This window comes from Haliotis cracherodii, unplaced genomic scaffold (assembly GCF_022045235.1).
Source record: "Haliotis cracherodii isolate W230 unplaced genomic scaffold, xgHalCrac1.p SCAF_3, whole genome shotgun sequence".
Classification (NCBI taxonomy): domain Eukaryota; kingdom Metazoa; phylum Mollusca; class Gastropoda; order Lepetellida; family Haliotidae; genus Haliotis; species Haliotis cracherodii.
In genome coordinates this window covers 36,398,560-36,421,662 of record NW_027266286.1, presented here as the reverse complement: position 1 = coordinate 36,421,662, position 23,103 = coordinate 36,398,560, and the positions used below count along the sequence as shown (strand labels likewise).

Genomic DNA, 23,103 nt, shown 5'->3' with positions numbered 1-23,103 from the left:
CTACTTCTGTTGAATCTTTTGAGGTTAATGGTTCAGCCTCTTTGTATCGACTAGCCACATCCACTACTGTTAAAGCGTATTTATACGTTTTGCGTTTTACCTTATCGTGAGGAAGAAACAAGAGGTCAGCCTGATGAACTTCATTCGTTGTAAAAATATCAAACTTCTTCCTCGGTATATAACGCGGTGCCGGTAAATATATTTGCCACATCGCTTGTTTCTTTAACCAATCCTTGGCCACATCTTTAGATACCTTAGCCGCGGTGGCTAATTTTTTTATTGCTCTTATACCTTTCCAATATCCTTGTGGGCTATAGTAAATTTTATCCATTATTAATTAATATTGATGTTTCTTTTAATATGACTCATGACTATCGTTGAATCGCATAGTCATTTTTGCATAACCCCCCCCCCACCCCTGTAGTAGCAGTATAGGTAATAAATCCGGCTCCAGTGGAGGTACGGCAGAACCCCCATTACCTATACTACTGCATCAGCCATTTGTATTTTTTAAGAGAGGAACCACAACTACATGGAAAGAGACAATTGGCATATTAAATTATTATGTATTTTCTTTTCTCAGGAATTGTCATGGCAGCAAAGAAAAGTTATAGCCGAGTGAATGCAACAGTGAAGAACACAAAGGGTCGTTTCATAGGTCTATCAGACCAGAGCGGAATCTGTAATTCAAAAGATAAAGCATTTGCATGCATTAGGATGCACTCTCTGTGTGGAAAAGTCAAAGGGCAGGTAAGAGTCTTTATACAATCATAATGTACATTCAGATTAAGAATGGGATTGTGAAAATTAACATGTATTTATGTAAACCTTATATGTTGAATGTATTTACAATCTATCAGATTCCAAATCCTTCTGCATTTTGTGTGAGGCCTTACCATAAAGGATCCTTGTTTGTCACTATTTCATGTTATGTGTATGAAACTATGATGTACATTGATGATCTATGCCATTAATTAAGATATTATAAACACACATCCACACATGCATGACATACAGATACAGAGTACAAATAGTTCGATATTTTGTCCTATCCATCTATGTATTAATAGTCTCATTAGTATGGTATGTTATGTAACACCTGACAGTTTACTAGATACCAACGTTATCATTTTTCAGATATATACCAAAACATGTTTGAATGATTCTTGATATTTATACATTTAGATAAGCAACATTAAACCATGAATACAAAATGCCATTTAGAAAGTGGTTAAATGTAACAAATGTTATATTTTGGATAACACTTTCTCAGTAAAGTACAGATTCTCATACATTTTGGGTTTGAGTCCCGTCCGGGGATTCAAGCCCAAACTGCCAGAGTGAGGCACCTAATCACCAGCACACAAAGTCAGTGAGTGGGCTAGATCGCTGACTTTGTGTGCTGGTGATTAGGTCAACAACTATTAATCACAAAAATTCTTAGGCTTAAAAAAATAAAAGAATCAGTTCTCAGGCGATGGCTTTTGAAAATAAAGTGTGGGTGGGCAGTGTTCTTGTTTTTTTTGTCTTTTTGTTGTTGTTCAAACTAGTGGTACCGTTACTGGAGCCTGTATATGGTCCTTAGGTTGAGCTTCACTTCACATTGGCTTTATTGGCCCTGATGTTACGCAATTGTAGCTTGGCTATTTCTCTTCAAGTGGTGAGTTCCCAGGTCGTGATTAGGTGTAAGCTAATGTGGCATGTTGGCAAGGTTTGAACCTTTAATTGTGTATGCCATGTCAGCAATGTGTGAACTATGGATAATAATGGATTATGTGAAACATTCAATGGAACTTATTGGGAAATGAAGGAATGTTACAGCATTAAGTAAGACTGTTTTTATTGTGATGAATGAAACTTGCTATGTTATGAACTCCCTGTTATGTATGGAAACTGTTTATTGGATCCACTCAAACGATATGTGATCCCGCCATCACGGCAAAACCTACTCTAAACATTCCGCGTACTACTATAAGTGAACTCGCTATGTTATGACAGGAGGTTACCGGTAGTGATGTCATATTTGTATACGCCAACATCAGCATCGTTGTACATATTTCTTATTTCCTTTGGGTGTGGATGAATTAGTACACAACGCATTCATTTCATGAAGTATTTAACTGTTGCAATCATGAATTATAATTTGAATATCTTTTCAATATCTTTTCACACATTAAAATAATGCTTTTCTTCAAAATGGTACATGTATGTAGTACTGTTACAAATACTAATTAAAATGACATAGAATTTATGAAACTCTTAATAATCAGCTGTTTCTTTGAACATAGAAATTGACATTACGTCTTATTTTCGCATTTAATCAATGCTCGCATTAATTTCAAGATTTACAGTATTTTGAAACAAGCAACTTATGCAATCTTATGCAAAATCCAAATGTAAAACAAACAGTTGTCCACACATGTGTATAAATTAATAAAAATATAATGGGACGAATTTCCTTCAGGTATACATTTACTTTTGATTTAAGATATGAAGTGCCTTTTTTTATTTAACCTATCTGTATAAATTTGCCATAATGAATATTTCACAATTCTGCAAAGGAAATATGTACATGCTGCAGTGTGTTACATTCACAAAGCATCTTATAGGAAGAATAATATGATGAATGTCAAACAAACATTCCGCTAATGTCCGGTTAAATCTTTCAACAATGGCTTGACTACGGTGGGCCTCTCTTTCACCACGGACGATTTTGACGTTGTGCTTTCTTAACAATTTAGTTATCGATCCCATAAACTCACGACCGGGATCTACTTGAAATAGCTTAGGCCATTCTAGTGGTCCGCGTTTATATATGCGACTCAGTGCATTAGCTACTTCTGTTGAATCTTTTGAGGTTAATGGCTCGGCCTCTTTGTATCGACTAGCCACATCCACTACTGTTAAAGCGTATTTATACGTTTTGCGTTTTACCTTATCGTGAGGAAGAAACAAGAGGTCAGCCTGATGAACTTCATTCGTTGTAAAAATATCAAACTTCTTCCTCGGTATATAACGTGGTGCCGGTAAATATATTTGCCACATCGCTTGTTTCTTTAACCAATCCTTGGCCACATCTTTAGATACCTTAGCCGCGGTGGCTAATTTTTTTATTGCTCCTACACCTTTCCAATATCCTCGTGGACTATAGTAAATTTTATTCATTATTAATTAATATTGATGTTTTGTTTAATACATCTCATGACTATCGTTGAATTGCATAGTCATTTACACATAAAAAATGCTACATGTAGTAGCAGTATAGGTATATGAATCCGGCTCCAGTGGAAGTGAGCCAGAACCCCCATTACCTATAAAAATTTATATCATAGACTCCAGGTGGTGGTGAGCTGGAGTCAATTTAACTTAATCTCATGACTATCGTTGAATCGCATAGTCCTTTACACATAAAAAATGCCACCTGTAGTAGCAGTATAGGTATATGAATCCGGCTCCAGTGGAAGTGAGCCAGAACCCCCATTACCTATACTACTGCTGAACATGGAGAAAGCATCAAATTAGTGCTAGATGTGACAGACCTCACAGGGTAACATTCAACAGACTCATTACCTTGTGGTCATTCTTACACTGCATACACGTAAACATTTTTTTTCATATAGGTCATTGGACGGAAAAACGACTAAATACTCATTAAAAATGATTAATTGGTGAGCATGCAGAAAGTGTCCGGAAAAGCATCGAGTTTATCAAGCGTAAAATGGATGGAAAAACGATGCTTTTGGCTTTTTGTACAACTGTTAACAGTTAATGATGCTTTTGGCTTTTTGTACAACTGTTAACAGTTAATGAGTCAAAATATGGCTTTTATGATATATGTATCCAGTCTCTATCAACTAACGTTAGTTTCAAAGTGCCAATATCTGTAATGTAATCATTATTTTATCAAAATTAATGTAAACAGTAATGAATGAAGTTTTGAATAAAATTAGTAAAATTTTATAACAAACATAAATCCAAATATACAACCAAATATACAATGAACACTCTTTATAACCAGATAGTGTAAAAACAGGATTAACGTGCACTTTGTCAAATGCCTCCCGTTCACTTTTCAAATTAAAGTAATTAATTTATTGTGGCCTCGTGTACAAAATAATAATTAATGGAAACGAGGAAGATATCATCATAATTTAACAAAGATAATATTTTTGTTAAACGAAAACAAGTTTGTTCACTGGTATCCTAATTAGCTCTGATTAAAATTTATGATTTAATTATTTTCAAAATGAGTAAATTATATGGTCAAAATTATTTGTCATTTAGCTGAGAAAGTTGTCCAAACATTTCGTCTTTACAATGTAAATTGTAGCAAACACCATCTAAACAAGACAATTATCACTTGGATTATTCAATGTTTTTTCTAAAATCTCAAAAAGTCAAAAAGAAAATTTTAACATTTTTTTTTAGCATGGCAGCATGTGCAAAATACTAGTCAAATGTTAAAATCTACTTTTAGATTATTATAACGATGTTTAACCGAGATACATGTACCATATGGTGTTGGGTAATGAAGTGTGGTCACCAAAAAGTAGTGAGATAATAATTTTAGTGATACTTTCTGATAGACGTCTTTTTCGAAAACACCCAAATTAAAACAATTATGTCACAACAAAGGAATATAATTAATCTTCCGATGACTCCAGTCATATTAAATGGAGTAATTTGTACTGAAAAATGGATAAATTGTGAATTTCTTGCAGGCCGCCATATTTTTTTTGTATGATAGAACAATGGAATGTGGTACGATGTTTCCGTTCGTTAAAAATTCGCAAGAATGTCAAATGATACATTTAGAGTGACTTATATATTATGTCCTTTAGCTAATCAGGAAAACTAACAAAACTCAACGTTTATAAATATGTAAATGGTTTGACAGATGGATTAGTCAATTCTCGAAAACCTTGCATGTAAACCTTTGAATCTCATGCTTTCTCGTTTGAAAGTGCTCGCAGTGATCGGTCTCCAACTTGCCCAAATGCCTGTCCCAGTCTCTGCTTAGGTTCTAAATACATATTGTCTTTAATGTGTCAGCAAATTTTGATACAACCAGATCCCTGACAGTAGTAAATATATTTCAAGGCCTGTTTGTCATCTGCAGCTTACATATTTTTTTTTAGGTACAGAGTCAGCGTGACTATCTGATGACCTATTTTCAAACTCGAGATCGAAAGGGACTATCACATATTTCCAGGACAGAGATGAAGGTAATGTACCAGGGTCAAGGTTCATATCAAACTCACCTACCCAAAAGAAACAGGTTTATAATGTCACTGTGCATGGTCTTTTCAACAAACTTTGCCATTGCAGACAAACCATACTGTGTTTAGTCAGACATTTCATGTAAACAATAAACCTCAAGTCTTTGTCACTGCATTTAGTCTGTATCCATTTAGTACCAGTACATGACAGAGGAAAACACACAGGTTACATAGGAGAATTATATACTAAACTTTGAATTATGTTTGATAATACAGGAAAAGAAACGATGTGAATAATACATGTTCCGTATTCGACGTAATAAGCGCCCAGGGCGCTCTCAACATTAGAAATAGGGGGCTCTTATTAGAATAAAATTTTGGTGAGAGAAAAAAGAGAGTTGAAAGATCGTAAATTTTGTGGTTTATGCTGACAGCCTGAAATGATACAGAAGAAAAGTCGTATTATACACGACAGATATATTTTCCAGAATTTAATTGCCCATATTTAAGGGTGCATATAACACACGAGTGCGTAGTATACAAGAATAAATGCGTCTTGTGTACATTGATCAATTGGAAGGGGTGCTAATTGGGATTGTTCACTAGCCAATATATTAGCAAATATCTCATTGGGCGCTTATTAGGACAGGGAGCTTATTACGTCGAATACGGTATTTCAAAGCGGCTCAACAAGCAGTCTTTACAAATTTTGCCATGGCAGCCATATTGAAACTAGTTTTATGTCTGGTTCTCAAAATGATTACCAGCAGCTGACACATATCTGAAAGTAAGAGGCATTGGGACGGACGGCAGTGAATAGAGGCATACCCCTCACTCATTGGAAATTTTAAATTATTAAGTGCTCAGATATGGAATCTAAACCATCCATAAGTGAAATAAGCTACATATTTATTGTACAACAATTTTATCATTACCTTAACATTTTCTTGTGTGGTGATATGGTTATGATAGTTACATGTGCAAAAATAAAATTCATTGATCTTTTGTTGTCTACAGGTAACTGAAAAAATAACAGGATTTCATGACTAACCTTGACTCCAAATATTGTTCATCATTCATCACATGATAACCTCAAACTAAAACACAGCTGTTCATTTCATAAGTTTTTTATCAATACAGTTGATCATCACAGTGGCCTTCTTGTAAGTATTTGTATTTCAGTTGACTGTCAGAGCTTGATAAGAAAGTTTTCACTTTGTTGCCTAAACTTAAGTCATCACAGTGACAACAACATGCTTTTTACATGCATATACAGTTATATTGTCACTTTTGTGTGAAAGTGATTAGCTTTTTTCGACATAAAGACACATTTTGTTAGGTATTACACTATCACATCTCATTTTGGAGGTAGATAGTAACCTTAGACAGAGACATCATAGAAAACTTCTTAAAAAGAACTTCCTCTGTGGTTTAGTGGTAGAGCGTCCACCCTGGAGAGTGGAAGGTCGTGGGTTCGATCCCTAGCCGTGTCATACCAAAAGATGTTTAAACTTGTTGTTACACTCTCTGGCGCTTGGCAAAAAGGGGCCAAAACAAGGACTGGTCGGCTCTGAGTCAGTATACTGTGTCTGTGTAGGGTATTCATTTTAAACTGTGGCATGGTATTTTAGGGGGCTAGCACTATGAATAGGAATCAGTTCGAACCTAGTACAGGCAGAGACACACCCACACACATACATGTGCATGCACATAGCTATATCACCTCTCCTCACCTCTTAGAAAGAATCTATCATATAGTTAGATTTAGTATGTAACTAACAAACTTCAGTCAAATTCAAAACCAAGGCAATTCAGTGAGTACACCAACCAGTCTGGAGAAGTCACAGTCACCCAAAATCCCATTCTGAGCTATCCATGTCACTTTCAAAAGCTGAATCTCAGCCCTCATCATTTATGTTTGTTTGTTGTTTGAAGCCACACTCAGCAATATTCCAGACCAGACCAGACAATCCAGGAATTGACATCACAAGCATTGATCCACGCAATTGGGATACAGTGACATGCATCAAACCAAGACAGCGAGTCTGACAAACTGATCCCCCTTAGTCACCTCTTACAACAAGCATAGTTGCCTTTTATGGCGAGCATGGGTAGCTGAAGACCTATTCTACCCCGGATCTTCACGGGTCGCCCTGATTGTAGTTGTGTTGACCAAGAGCTGAGGCAGTACCTGAAATATCTTCATCATGTTCATGCTTTGGATAACTTGGACCACCATTCACAACTACATGTATCATGAAAGATAACTCTTGTTAACTCTGGTCAGGTATTGCTGCATGTTAAAGCCAAAGTAACTTCCACAACATGAAAGATCCCTGCAAAAAGATGGAATATACCCTCATTCTTCAGCATCAATGACATAAAGAATATGCTGTTCAGAGGGGAACTATGCAAGACTTTTGGGCTCCACTGTGAAAGCAACTTGGTCTTCATCTCTTCATTGTCAGGAAAGAAATGGTTTCCAGTGGTTGTCATTTCATCCACACCATAGCTGAGATTTTGTAATGACAATAAGTGAGGGTCAAACACACCTTTTGCACAAATGAATGTTGGAGTGTAACCAATTCGATCCTTCATGTTTGCAATTAAAGCATCACAGTACTTGATTTGCAAGTTCTCAAGCACTTTCCTGTGATCACTGTGAGCCTCAGTTCATCAGAAAGTTTGACATATGAGTCCATGTCACTATGAAGTTTGTCAAGTGGTGATTTGCCTTTTTTAATTTCTTCAATTTCTCTTAGCAACTGCAGGTCTTACCATGGAAAAGTGAAATTTGCTTGCATTTAATTGTTATGACAGCCTTGTGGCAGCCTCAGTTGACAAACCAATCAACACAAACACCCAGTCCTCTGTCCTCTTACTGGCTCAGTACATATTGTCATTGATTATAATTTACAACTTTCAAAATCCTCAATCTTCTTTTGATAAAAATGTTTCCCTGTCCCAATATTGGATGAATGTAACCAGCTGGGAACATACAGAAATCCCTGTGTTTATGTTTCTGGGATTAATTTCAATATTGATCTAGAGTGTATGATAGAAAAGAGCTATTAGGGAAGACTAGCAAACATTCAGAAACAGATGAATATATGGTCAGCCTGAAATGTTACACCTTATGGGAGAAATACTGGTCTAAAGTCACTCTTACGCCCAGGGAAGACGATCTGATTGATAATCAAGATCTTTATTGTAATAAAACAGGTCTTACTTCGAGAAGTGCATCAAATCATATGAAAACCTTGATTAAAAACATGGAAAGATTTGGAATATATAAATTGATGGTACACATGCTTTGCAAATCCTGCAATTGACCGAAATCTGCACTGCAACAAACCGGATGTCACATTGTTATGCGATTTTGTTTGCACTATGCACCGAGTCGCTAGACCAGCCAAGATATAACTCCATAATTCCAGCCTAGGTTCAGCAAGGATGGAAGCTACAGGACTTTTATGGTCACTTATCTCCCTTGACTCAGGAAGATGAATAACAATAAGATGACATTACTAGTGTTTATATGTGTATAAATCAACCTTGACAAACAATAGAGATAGCCATCTCATGTGGTGAATTGTTATGAACCAATCCAAATTATCAGAAACCTCAATCTACTTTTCTGAACATATGTCCCAGCTCAAATTAATGAACTAATGAACCACACTTGTGGATCTATAAGAATTATTTTTTTAAAGATTTGTTAGCAGTGTTCTGCCAAGAAAGTGGGGACCCCTTCAGCATTTTCAAAACGTATGGGGCCAAAATCTGATACGCAGGTTATTGATGCAGAATCCCCATCCACAGGTAAAGCTAGAGATACATAGAATGGACATACCTAAAAATATACACAAAGAGAAAATTAAGCACATGCTAATATAGTTCATTATTGTTTGGTCCCAATATTTGTAACAGTCATGAAAGATATAATTACGGGAAGAGTTATGTTTTCTCAAGATGATGTAATCAGTCATGCATGATGAAAGCTCACATGCCATGCATGATATGCCCATGCAGCATGCTACCCTCGAGTATCTCAAAAAGCAGTATATCCAACGTTAAAATTGCTTTCTGAAGCTTGGTTATTCCATGACATTGTGTGACCATGGCACGAAGGTGATTACCAAATGCCACAAGATGGCAAATAATCGTCATGCATAATGCAGGAATGTCTTGTAATGCCACTGGTCGGAAATTGGGGTATCATCACACTGTCTTAAGCTGATGTACAGGACACGTCCTATATCTGGAAGACCTCTCTAGCCGAGGAGTCGGAGGCTACCTTTGGCTCGAAGTCGAGGGATGAGGAGTGAATGGAGGAGGGAGGGGATGACTCGGAGGCTCCGGGGAGTTTTTCCTTCGCATCCTCGCTGAGGCATGTCAGGGATAAAATTGTCCAAGTACTGCCTCAGGTGGCTGCCCCTATGCCCGTCTCGGATCCGTCTGAGTTCCGCCTTCCGGGGGACACTTTTGCTCCGTGCAAAGCGCCCCAGGTGCGGTTCCGCATTCTGACCTCGCTGGTACACGAGGTCATTGATCCTCTGCTATCGGGGGCCCGTAAAGGTTCAATCTTCCCGAACTTACTAGGCGGTACCTGTTGGCGGAGGACCGTGACTTCAAGGTGCCGGTCGTGGACGAGTGCGTCTTGACTTCGGTGACCCTGTGGGGGTCTTCGACCCCCAACTTAGCCAAGGCTAAACAGGCCCGGCGTTTGCCACCCTTCCCTATGTGCCGGGTGGAGCTGAAGGCGGCTTACATTTGCTTTGAGGAGCAACAGCTCCGTATCGCCGTCCACTCGGCTTACCTGTCTGCTGTGCAGCAGGAGCTGGTGGGGGAGGGACAGTCCGACTCTTCAGAGTTGGCTGGCCTACTCACCGAGGTCCACAGTCATCTGGCGAGGGATGATATCCGTAGCTGCGCCTCCCAGTTGATGAGCGCAGTCATGGGCATGCCCCGGCTGTGGATGTCCGTGTCCAAGTACTCGGCATCCACACGCCAAGAACTACTTGCACTCCCGTATAAGTTGGGTTCTACCCTTTTCCCTTGGGCGCAGCAGGTAGTTCGGGAGGCCACTGTGTTATATGCATCCATCAAGGACTCCAAGGCCTTGTTGGAGGTGCCAAGCTGCACAAGGGGGCCTCCCCCCTTGCCTCCTCCTATGCTGATACGCCGGATCGGAAGTCCAAGCCTGCTTGGAAGCAGCCCCTTCCTTCAGGAGAGGGTGTTGGGAGGGGCAAGAAGGGCAAGGGCCGGGGCAAGGCAGCTTGCCAGGGCCAGCAGCCTTTTCGTGGGGCCGGGAACCCTGATGGGTTCCCAATAGCTCCTGCCCAGCCCCAGGTTGCCCCACAGTTGACAGTCTTAGGGCTGCCGACTGTTGGGGTTCATTGCCTGTTGCCGGAAGTTTCCGTGGGCGGCCGACTCTCTCTCTTCCTGACGGACTGGGAGAAGGTGTCCTCCAATCCCTGGGTCATGTCCACACTCAGGGAAGGCCACTTACCTCAGTGAAAACTTCTTCTGCCACCCTTCTCAGGGATAAGGCGCACTCCGGTGCCCGCTACCCGAGAGAAGGCGGACATACTTCGTGCTGAGATTGTGGCACTGCTAGACAAAGCTGCTATCGAGCCGGTTTCATTGGGACAGGTAAGCGAGGGCTACTACTCGACTTATTTCCTCGTCACCAAAAAAAGACGGAGGGTTCAGGCCTATTCTCAATCTGAGAAAACTGAACAAACTCATAGAGGTACCGTCCTTCAGGATGGAGACACTGCGCTCAGTGATCTCTGCTGTTGAGACCGGGGAATGGCTGACGTCGATAGACCTCAAGGACGCCTATCTCCATGTACCTATACAACCCAAGTTCAAGAAATACCTGAGGTTTTCTTTCGACGGGAGGTGTTATCAGTTCCGGGTTCTACCCTTTTGGATCTCCACGGCCCCGAGGGTGTTCACCAAGCTGATGTTGATTCCTGCCCAAGTGGCCAGGTCGCAAGGTCGGTTCTGTCATCCGTACCCCGACGACTGGCTGCTAAGAGCGCTATCTCATCATATGAGTCAGATTGCTACACAAGCGGTGTTAGACATTCTTGTATCTCTCGGGTGGATAGTCAACCTAACGAAGTCAGATCTGAACCCTACTCAGTCTCTGGTCTTCTTAAGGGCGAATTTCAACACAGAGAGCGGGCTTGTCTCCCTCTCACAAGACTGCATTGTCAAGGTCAGGAGTGTAACTGCACTGTTCCTTCGGCGGCGCATAGTTGGTTTCCAGTAATACTCAGGTTTCTGGCTCAGCCTCCTGTTCTATTACCTTTACGACCGGACCTCCTATGCAGAACGGGGCACTCCACCCAAATCCCAGGATTCAGTGGGTGGCTTGGCCACTGTCAGGAATTGCCTCCAGGAGAGCGGTATTCCTGCCTGTGTTGCAGACACAATACTGGCTTCGCGGAGGGATTCGACTCGCTGGTGTGTCGATAGAGGGCATGCAGATCCCTTTTCTGCGGATCTAGTCGCGGTGTTAGAGTTCCTCCAATTATGACTTGATGCCGGCCTGGCCGCTTCAATAGTCAGGGGGTCCCGACAGCTATTGCGGCCTTTCACGTCCCTATCAACGGGGCACTTCTGGGTGAGCACCCTTTAGTGCAGCGCTTTTTGGCAGGAGTGGACAGGATCCGACCGCCTGTCCGGCATATCAGTCCCCCTTGGGACTTGTTTTGCACACGGCACTCGCACGATCCAACGGGAGCCTACAGCCTGCATAGCTACCAGGCGTATTGTCCCAAGCGATTATTGTCCCCGTTATCACTTGTACAAAAGTGTGGGGGAGGGGAGGGGGGTGTTCTTGAGTTTTCACTCGTTTTATGATAAAGCCCACTACTGGGCCCTTTTTATAGCGTATGGTTAGACCACTCCCTATCTCAAGCCCCCACCTCTCGACGGTGGTGCCTCACGATTAGGAGTGTTCCATTTTTTTAATTCTCTATTGTCTTGTAAAACGATGTGTTTATTTACGCTTGTTGCAGACGGATGCCACTTCCTTTATTATCTTTAGGAGTCTTTCTTGATGCAATAAGTGCCCCAAGGAGGATTTAATCTGAAAGAGAATCATACAAACCTGTAGAGCTTATGGATTCTCTGATGAAATCCTCCTTGGGGCACGGCCGCCTGCCTCCCCACATTCCGTCTGCTATGAGACATTGGAAAAGTGATTTGGGTGAGAGTCGCTCCCCTTGGCGTGTGTCGCCTGTAGAGGGTGAGGCCCCGTTGGGGTGGTCATATATCATACAAAATGCTGTTTTTTGTGTGGTAACATTTTTTATTAAGGAAAATGGTTCCAATATGTCATGTAGATTTCTTGAGCAAGGAAAATGCAATAAGTGCCCCAAGGAGGATTTCATCAGGGAATCCATAACCTCTACAGGTTTATGCAAATTTTACTACTGATACCTTGTGATTTGCAAAGGGACCACAACATTTTTTCTCCTTTTTGTGCTAAATATCTCTGTACAAGTGTCTGCAATACAAATACATTATCAATTGTAGAGTATCCATGCCTGAAACCGGCTTGTGCTTCATCTATCTTATTGAAGGAATTGGTCCAAAATACTAAACATTTGTGTATAATACTGGTAAAAATCTTACTGAAAACACTCAAAAGAGTTATACCCCTATAGTTGTTGGTGACATTAGTTGATCCCTGTTTGTGCAAAGGAATTACAATCCCCAAAGTCCACTGTTATGGAAAATAAGTCTATTCAAGCATAACGTTAAAAAGGATTTCAAGATAGCGGAGGAGAATTTTGGACAAATATTTAAAAAATTCAGGAATCAAATTATCTTCACCAGCTGCTTTATTTCTTTTTAAGTTTGCAATGCTTTCTGAAATTTCATTTCTTGTTATAGGGGAATCAAGAATATCTGAAGTTAACTGACAAAAAGAGTTATCAAATAAATTTGTTTCATCGTTATCAAAACATATTTCCTCGTTCTCTGTAGAGGTTGAAAACAGATCCCTGAAATAATTAAACCATTCATCAATTGGAATATTGTTTTGTGTATAATGATTAGTATTTCGCCCTTTAAGAGTGGTCCAAAATTGTTTCGAATCGCGGATACAATGTTCAAGTTTTTCCTGCTTCCCTTTGAAAAAATTCGCTTTCTTTTCTCTGCATACACTATTATATTTATTTCTAATACAATTATACTCATATAATGAATTATTATCCTTTTTTCTCCTAAAATTGTTTAAATATTTATATCTTTCTGTTTTAAGTAGCTCACATTCACGGTCAAACCACTGTTGACTAGATGTGTTAAAAGTACACACTCTTTTCATGTCACTTGCTGCCGTGCACAAGGCCTCTGACATGTATCTAACACTTTCGTCTATATTGTGTAACACTTCGTCAACAGCCTTTTCTAATAAAGAATTGCATTCACTGCTCAACAAGTTGTACATAAATTGGTCAGCTTCATCATTGACCCAAACGAATTTGGAAGCCTTCTTATTACCATGAGCTTGCACGGGTGAAGTCTACACAGAAGTATGTATGCTAGCCATGACAGGAAAATGACAGGATTCCGTGTGTGATACAATGTAAAAATTACAGCATACGTCAAACAACCCAGATGAACAGATTATGTAATCTATGACGCTAGCACCTTGATTGCCAATAAACATGTAGTCTCCAACTTCTGAGTCTGACCTACATCTTACTGCATAGATTTATCAAACTTTTTCTAAAGTTGTTTAACACATTTTCTGCTGACACTCGTACCATATTAAAATGGTCAAGTAGAAAACTATACACTGAAGAATTATCATTTTCTAAATATTCAAGAATATCATCTTCAACAAAATCCGACTCAGCAACCGTGCGTGCATCAAAATCTCCACCTAACATAATATAATAGTGGCCGCAGTGAGAACATCTAGTAGCTCCTCTTGAAACAATAACACACCGTCACTACAGTCAGGTGATAACGTACTGTACCAGCGTGACGATTCTGGGTGAATATACACACACTAGTACATTACATCCTTATCTGTATTGAATATGGTTTTGTCTAATAACACAAATATTCCACTTTTACGGATTTTTGTCCATTTCACAAAATTCTCAAACTTTTTTCTAATAAGAAGTAATATTCCATCTGAAAGGTGCCAAAGTTAGAAATCTTTTCTCCATTTTTTGTTATAACCTTAAAATCTAGGAATATGGATAGTAAGTCAATCTCTTTGGACCAAGATTCTGTCAATCCATTGATGTCACATTTACATATAAAGCTTACAAAGTCACGATTCTGTAATTTAGCCATCAGCCCTTATACATTCCAAAATAAAAATTGTACATCATTGTTGATGTTCACTTGTTTGAAGCACCCATAAATTTTCATGGCCCTATCTCACAGCCTTCTGACCAGGGGTCTGGGAGCGAGAGAATGACCTAAGATAACGTCTCCTTCATTCCCCACTCCCAGAGTCATCCTGTGTTGTCCGTGTGTCTCTCCTGTCACCTTGTTTAATGTGTATGTCTCTACCTTGACTCTGCTGTTTGTTGTCAGTTCCTTTTTCTCATCTAATATCCTCTATGATTTTGCCTCCTTTATAGAACAATCTTTCAGTCAGATTTTCAGCTCGTAATTTATTGAGTTCTTGTCTTTGGTTATATGTCAAGTCATTTGCTATGCAATATCCCATGTCTCTAAGGGTTTCTCTTAATCGGAAAGTGTGCATCTTGTCCTCCAATGACATTTTTACAATCAGTGGGCGTGGTTTATGGCCACATTTTGAAGAGATTCTGTGGGCCCGTTCAATTTCTCTATGTTGTGGTGGCGCTTTCTTGTCCTTGTCTCTAGCCCTGTTAATTACGTCTACTGCTTTCTCTCTACAAGTACTGTAGCACTCATCCCCTCTCTTGGGCTCGTCATAGAGGATAATGTTATTCCTTCTACTTTGTCTCTTTTGGTTTTCGACTCCCAACTCACTGATACTATCCAAATAATTCTCTATGTCTTCTACTCTATTATTCATAGCATATATATCAAGTCTTAGGATCGCTTGTTCTTCTTTCTGGTGATCGATCTCGTTTTTAATAACACGTACCTCTTCTCGACTGTATTTCCTCTTTTACTGAAGTAATATCTTTTGACATCTGTTTTCCGAGTCCTTAATCTGCTGTATGATTGCTGCTTTAAGATCCGATAGGTCATCACCAATGGGTCCAGGGTTGAGCTCGATGTCACCTGCTAAGAGTAGTATGCTCACCATACTGGGTGTCTCCAACGGTCATGTGTGTGGTTCAGTTTTCGTGATGTAAACGAAGTTCCTTTTTCAAAGTAGTTTATGCAAATCTCACCTTGCCAGCACACAAGCGGTTGGTGGTCCATCATAGTTAGAGTGTAATTCATCGTAGATCCAGTGACTGATCCAAAGGTCCACAATGTAAGTAGAAGTGTGGTACACAGCACAATCCGGTACGCCATTGCTGTCCCGCCCATCCACTGTGAGTGTGGGGAGTATGGCAACACTTTCTCAACTTGTTTGCAGTCTTTCTGGTGAACGAAAGTTCTGATTCGTGCTCTCCATAACTGTAGGGGTATTCCCATTTTTAGTGGAGTGGTATGATTTAGCCGATCTTCATAATCAAGTATGCACCCAGCCACCCAGGGGAGGTAATCCAGTAATTTCTGTCATGATATGGTATATATGGTCAAAGGTCAATATTTTCTACACGCCATAGACCGTGTGTACTTCAAATACAATTCGCAAAGTTATTCAAACTCACACCTTCACTAAAACAAATAAATAAATAGCTTGGATGAATGGTGTGTAAACAATGAACTATTCATTACACAATGCCTAGATGATTTATATTAAGTTGGTGTTCAGCTACTATATACAGCACTGGGAGTTACCAGGTGGTCATGGATATTTAATTTTGAAATAGAAATCACAACAGAACGGCCAGACTCACTTGCTAAATTATTTTAGTAACAGATGACAGTTGAATATTTTGTCAATGATAACAATGTGAGCTTTTCAATACTTACGATAAATTCTTCTGTGATAGTATTGGTATGGTCAAATTGTCACAGTTTGTCCCGATTGCTTGCCTTGTTGACATCACCATAATTATTAATGTATTATGTGCTTTCCTTCACCTTATGCTCTCAGAGCCTTGCTTGTGCCATCAATTTAATAATGTTCATAATTTGCAGATGCTCATGGACAGGCTGTACTTCAACTTAACAGCCCAAGAAAAGGAAGAACTTTGTCAGATGTTTGACTTTCACAACAGAGGAAGGTAGTGTGTCCTTTATATGCTGTAATATATTGTTCCAATTGATAATCAAATTAGGGAATGAATAACTTCTTTGTTATTGGTTTTGTGTGCACCAGTAACCTTTTTTAGATTTATGATCTAGGATTGGATGTTGTTAAGTGGCAGTATATATTGTATCATTTCTGATGATTGTAAGTGGCAGCAATTTAATGAGGCACCCATAAAATGTCTTGTGTTGTCCTGAAGGGCAGCTTGTTACATACAGCTCCAGTGACCTCCCTTTGTGTTTATAGTCCAAACTCTGTCCCCGTGGTTGACTTCTTTGTTACCCTCCCGGTAGAAAGTGCTCCGACTTGTTTACAGTTATCAACTTCCAGCAAAATATGTTGTTAGAGCAATTTCTAGAAGGCTTGTTGTCCCTATATAAGTGCAAGACAAGGGTGTTTCAATGGTTGGACTCCAGACAAAGAAGTTGGCTGGACTTTGGTTGAACAGCAGCCTGGGTACCACGAGACACTTCCTATCGGACTGCATTTGCCACATGTCAGACTGCTACTATTCAGATCTTGGCTTAAAGCAGAATTTCAACACACGCTGAGTATCGTGGACCATATAAGGGACCTAACTTTTGAAGTTTCTCAGAGATAAAGATAAAGATAAAATATTAGACGCTAAAGAGTTCTTGCAGGGAATTTGGTTCGGACCCCAGTGGGAAATATGGTAGGGAACCCAGTGGGGAAATTGGTTGGGATCCAATGGAAAACTTGGGTGGGATCTACATGTAGTCCAAACCTTGTTTGATCTCAACTTGACATACTTACACGAGTCCTTTATGTTTTACACCAGTAGTCAGTGAATCCATACGATATTTATTCCACTGAAATGTAAAACTGCATGTAGGTATATATTAGTGACATGTAGCTACATTTTCGCTGCTAATTAATTCTTGATGGATTGTTCATATGGAAGACATGACTTGTAATTAATGCACAGATTAGCAAAATTTATTTACATTCGATTTGTATACAAAAATGAACAAAAAAAATTCCTTCAAAATATTGAGAACTAACTACCGTATATCGCCATCTATAAAGCGACCCCATGTATAAGACGACCCCCCTGTACAGGCCTTTAAAACCAATGCTAAATTATATACCCCGTCTTAACCTTAACAACTGTCCTGTATAAAAATCTGATCTTTAATAAACATTTCATTATCTCCTTGTTTTACCCACCAAACCACCCACAACATTAACTCTAATCTACATTTCCCCTTCTTAACAGCCCTTATTTTGTCATTTAATCTCTTGCAAATGTAGGTCCATGTTTCCTCCTACTTCATGGGCGACATTGGGAACTTCTGGAAGATATGACCTGCAAAACAAAATTACATATTGATGGATAATTTCATTCATGGAACAAGGCACAATAAAGGTTATAAACAAGGTATTTAGTGTTATCAAATTGAAAATGATTGCTGTGTAATCAAAATTACAAACAGGAAAAGTGTTCCCAAAATAACATCAGTTGTTTTAGAACATTCTATTTCGATGCATGTATGAAGACGAAATGACATGATCTGCATGAATACAACACATTCCAGCCCCTGACTATTAAGGTGCAACTACATAGCTGTTATTAATATTTTGTTGTTAATATTGCATAATATCAATAACATTTGTCTACATACTTAGAGGACATCATTATCATCACCACCAAGAGCATCAATATGTCTGTTTTTGGCCAATGTGAAGGAAGCTTGGAGCATGTGAAATGCTGTTGACTCCATCTGCTTCATTTCCTGGAGAGACTGCCACAGCTTTAGCATTGTCATAAGACTAACAGTAACAGGCTCGGGTGGTCAGGCTTGCTGATTTGATGCTTGTCATCGTATCCCAATAGCGTAAATCATCTAAATTTTAATTCTTGAAGATGTTTGTATATATCATTGCATCATGCATACCTTTCTGTCAGTGATGTACTTAAACAAATATGCTTCCACAGTACTCTTTACACCACCTGGAAGAAAAACAGAAACCACAAAGTTTCACATTCTTAAATAAACCAGTACTGTATAGATAAATCCCATTTACTTAGAGTATGATGTCACTGGTGTTAGTATAATAAACTTTTGGAAAAATAGTTTTATCAGCCAATAGAAATCAACTGAAATTACTCAAAAGCAGCAACTTTAGCTTTCTGCTTTACCTCACAAACTAGTGATTCAAGTGAATATGTTGACCAAGTTTCTAAACCCTGATGTGAAAAATATATAAATATATGAAACATATATAATGCCAAATAAAATGAATGTTGAATATGAATTATGAATTCACCTACCAATAAGTATGTGAGAAATTTTTCGGGTATACATTTTAATTAAGATTGTGATTTATTTTTTTATAAATACTGTCATGGTAGTCAGTATCAGTGTGTAAATAAGATATTTTAGTAGCGCTTTATTGTTTCTCCTCGTAAGTGGCCAGTATTTTTTAGCTCCCTTGGGGTATGTAGTGAGTACCATGCTTTCCGATGAAAAAGGCTTTTGTTTATCCGCATTCTGTCAAGATGTTTTACGGATTTCAGGGGATTGGATAACTGAGTTTCTCTATGATAGAAATTCTGTATAAAAAACATCATGAATACTCAGTTTCTCCACTCAGAGTTTTAGAAATTATCATAGTAAAACATCTTTTGAGTGGAAAGAACTTTTACCGGGAGTAAGTTGAATTTAAATAGTGTCAGCATGGATATGAATATTGACAATATTAACAATTGTAATGATGATTTAAGCAGCTGGGTGGCTAAACCTACACAAGAATACACTGATTATAAGATTGAACTATGTGTGAAACGTTTAAAATCTGCACTATCTGCATGGCGTCGGCAGGCGAGTAGCGTCATGAAGTATCTGACAGTATGGACATATCTGAACTGCGTTCAATTCGTGATTGTTTAGGAGACCGTATGGCAATTGTGTGTAGTGAATATGGGGAAACTAACTGAATTCAGTTATTCTGATGAACATTTGCTTCCAAAAGTATGTATGGCTATGGCACAATTAGAAGCTGTAGAGGAAATTAGAAAGTGAAGCATATGAGGATTCTATTCGTTCTCCTGCTTTATGTCCGGATGGAAAAAACATATTTGTACAAGATTATATTGACACAGTTCAGGTTGAAAATCCTACACAAAGTGAAATTAAGGCTCCACATGAGTCATGTATCAACCTGAATGCAGACATAGAATCTGTTCCGATTAAAACGTTAAACACTCTCAAAATGTTCCGTTCAGTCAAAATGCTCTGCTCAGAGAATCTCAGAATGAAGATTTAATCAAGGCCTTAGCAAATTAGATAAACATTGGGCATTTACCTCCACCAGAGCCAGGAACTCTCTCTGGGGACCCTCTAATGTACCCAAAATGGAAAAGTGCATTCAAATGCCTCATAGGGAGGCAAGGTTTTCCTGAAGGTGAAAAAATCTCTTATTTGCAACACTATCTTGACAGACAAGCCAAAGATGCTGTGGAGGGATTTTTATCCCCCGCCGGGCCAGAATGGCCAAAGGGGGATTATGTCGTGGCACAGTCCATCTGTCTGTCCGTCCGTCAGTCCGTCCGTCTGTCTGTCCCACAGAGGGTACTAAAGCTTGTGAAATCAACTCCTCCTACAGTTTCCAGAGAATATCCCTGAACCTCTATACACAAGATGTCGACATGTTGATGATACGCATATCTCAGTCCCGTTTCATTTTGACTAATTTTGACAGAGTTACTGCTCCTGTTTTACGGAGCTTCATTTGCCTAATTGTGAGAGAGGGTTCTAAGCTTGTGAAATCAACTCCTCCTACAGCTTTAAGAGAATATCCCTGACACTCTACACACAAGATGTCGACATGTTGATGATACGCATATCTCAGTCCCGTTTCATTTTGACTAATTTTGACAGAGTTACTGCTCCTGTTTTACGGAGCTTCATTTGCCTAATTGTGAGAGAGGGTTCTAAGCTTGTGAAATCAACTCCTCCTACAGCTTTAAGAGAATATCCCTGACACTCTACACACAAGATGTCGACATGTTGATGATACGCATATCGCAGTCCCCTTTCATTTTGACTAATTTTGACAGAGTTACTGCCCCTGTTTTACGGAGCTTCATGAAATCTACTCCTCCTCCAGTTTCCAGAGAATATCACAATATCTAACTATAACTATAGTCAGTTTCCTTGTATAAGGTTTTTGTGGGTGAGCTACATCCTTATGGCATTAGCAATCAGACTGGATTACTCCCAACAAAATGTTCTGCACAATTTGTTTCAAATACAGTGCCATCTACTGTTGTTATTTCATAAAAATACAAAGAAAATATAAACTCGTTAAAAAAATTCATGCGGGGGATGTTGTGCTCTCAGAGCACTCTTGTTTCTTTTATCATCAGAGGATGCATCCAGTGAGGCGATCAAATTGCTTGATGACTATTTTGGAAACCATTTCATAATTAGAGGTGCGTTTCGTGACCGTCTAGATTCATGTCAGAAACTACCAGCAAGAGGTGGTAATGCATTACGTAAGTTTGCAGACTTCTCAGACAGTGTTGAAACGGCAATGTCAAGCGTCAGATCACTAGACATCCTAAATGATGAACGTGAAAATCGTAAGCTTATTCAGAAGCTACCTGATTGGCTCCTCAATTGTTGACGTAAAGTCGCTGAATATAGGGAACAGACATCAGAGTTTCCTAAATCCTCAAGATTTGTGACTTTCATTGCTATGGAAGCAGAAATAATGTGTGATCCTGTCACTTCTTTTCCCTTGGAATTGAAACATGAGAACAAGCCCCGGAACACTCATGCATCGACACAGCAGACAGGTAAACGACCACATGGTACAGTGTTCGACATAAATCTGAAAGCACTGCCACAGGTAAATAAGACAAGAAATCAAATGTGAAATTTGAAACTTGCATTTTCTGTAAAGGTCAATATAAGCTTGGTGATTGTGAGACATTGTTGTCTAAACCCTTGATTGAAAGAAAACAGTTCTTCATAGACAGTCAAGTGTGCTTTGGATGTCTCTAGCAAGGACATCTTTCAAAGTTTTGTTAGAACAGGCCAACATGTAAGACATTCTCACATCTTCATGCTACTATGTTACATGGTGATCTCCCTAAACCTTCTGTGGAGACAAAGCTGAAAAGTATTAGCCATCTCAGTAATGGAAGCAATTCTGTGGATAAGTGCTCCATGATTTTACCCTTGTGGGTATCTCATTCCGATAATCCGTCAGATGAACTGTTGACATATGCATTGCTGGATACGCAATCCGATGCGACTTTTGTGTTAAAAGACTTGTGCAACAAACTCGGTGTCACAGGTGTACTGTTATCATACTGCATTATGCCATTAGCGGCTGTGATGGTGTATAACATATTAGAGTAATCTCCCTTGACGACCTAGCCGTCGGGACCCCCTGTTTTACCGGATGTACCACCCGTGTATGTATGGCAATAAATACAAGACGGAACACAGAATGTCGTTCTCCATTATTTATTCGTCAGAGACAGCAACAGCCTAGGGCAAGTGCTACAAATCATTCCTAAATCGTGAGAATATTACATGGTGTCAGAGTCATGGATCTTTCCGGAATCCCCACCCCATCTATGGACTGGGAAGCATCAAACCTGCCTGATGCATGGTGGCATTTTAAACAGCACATGCAACTGATATTCGACGGACTGTTGGCGGAAAAGTCGGAAGAATCGAAGTGCTTGTACCTCCTACTTTGGGTGGAAGAAAAAGGTAGAGATGTTTACAATACATGGACAGGCATTTCTGATGATGACAAAAAGTTACTTCAAACTTACTACACTCGCTACGCAGCATACGTCCAGCCAAAGTTGAATCAAATTCAATAACGAAGTTTAGGGGTCATCTCACTTTGATCAGTTTGTGACTAGATTAAAGTTGCTAGCTACAGATTATGCATTTAATATGTCTGATGAAATGGTGAGGGACCGCATAGATGGTTGGCCTGAACATAGGAAGCTATGTCCAGGGACGATACTTGAATTCTGGAACTTCCGGGACGAACTTGCCTTCATGAACGGTATCATATTCAAGGGTCAGAAAATTGTTATACCAATGTCCCTGAGGACAAGTATGCTTGACAAAATTCACACTGGACACATGGAAGTTGAAAAGTGTCTCTGACGTGCTTGTGACATTTTGTTTTGGCCCAAAATGTCAAATGATATCACAAGTCTTGTACTCAACTGTTCTGTGTGCCTAGAGAGAAGAAACTCTAACCCCAAGGAACCCCTCATATCACATGACTTTCCCAGTCGTCCTTGGCAGACCGTGGCCACAGACCTCTTCTTATGGGAAACCCATGATTTTGTGGTCGTTGTCGACTATTATAGCAGAACCAAAAGCACCACTGTTATCAATGCTCTCAAAGATGTATTTGCGAGACATTGGATACCGGATAATGTGATATCTGACAATGGCCCCCAGTACTCCTCACAAGACTTTGCTCAGTTTGCAGAAAAATGGGACTTTGTGCATGAGACATCAAGCCCTCATTTCCTAC

General features: G+C 39.5%; 1 protein-coding gene across 1 annotated transcript in view; it reads left to right on the top strand.

Annotated features, from left to right (window-relative positions):
- Nucleotides 1-23,103, top strand: part of LOC139474145 (EF-hand calcium-binding domain-containing protein 6-like) — a 538,680-nt gene that overhangs the window by 475,424 nt on the left and 40,153 nt on the right. The window contains exons 11-13 of the mRNA XM_071257029.1: nucleotides 584-750; nucleotides 5,139-5,225; nucleotides 16,452-16,537. Coding sequence (XP_071113130.1) covers nucleotides 584-750; nucleotides 5,139-5,225; nucleotides 16,452-16,537 — 340 coding nt within the window. The remainder of the gene's footprint in view (nucleotides 1-583; nucleotides 751-5,138; nucleotides 5,226-16,451; nucleotides 16,538-23,103) is intronic.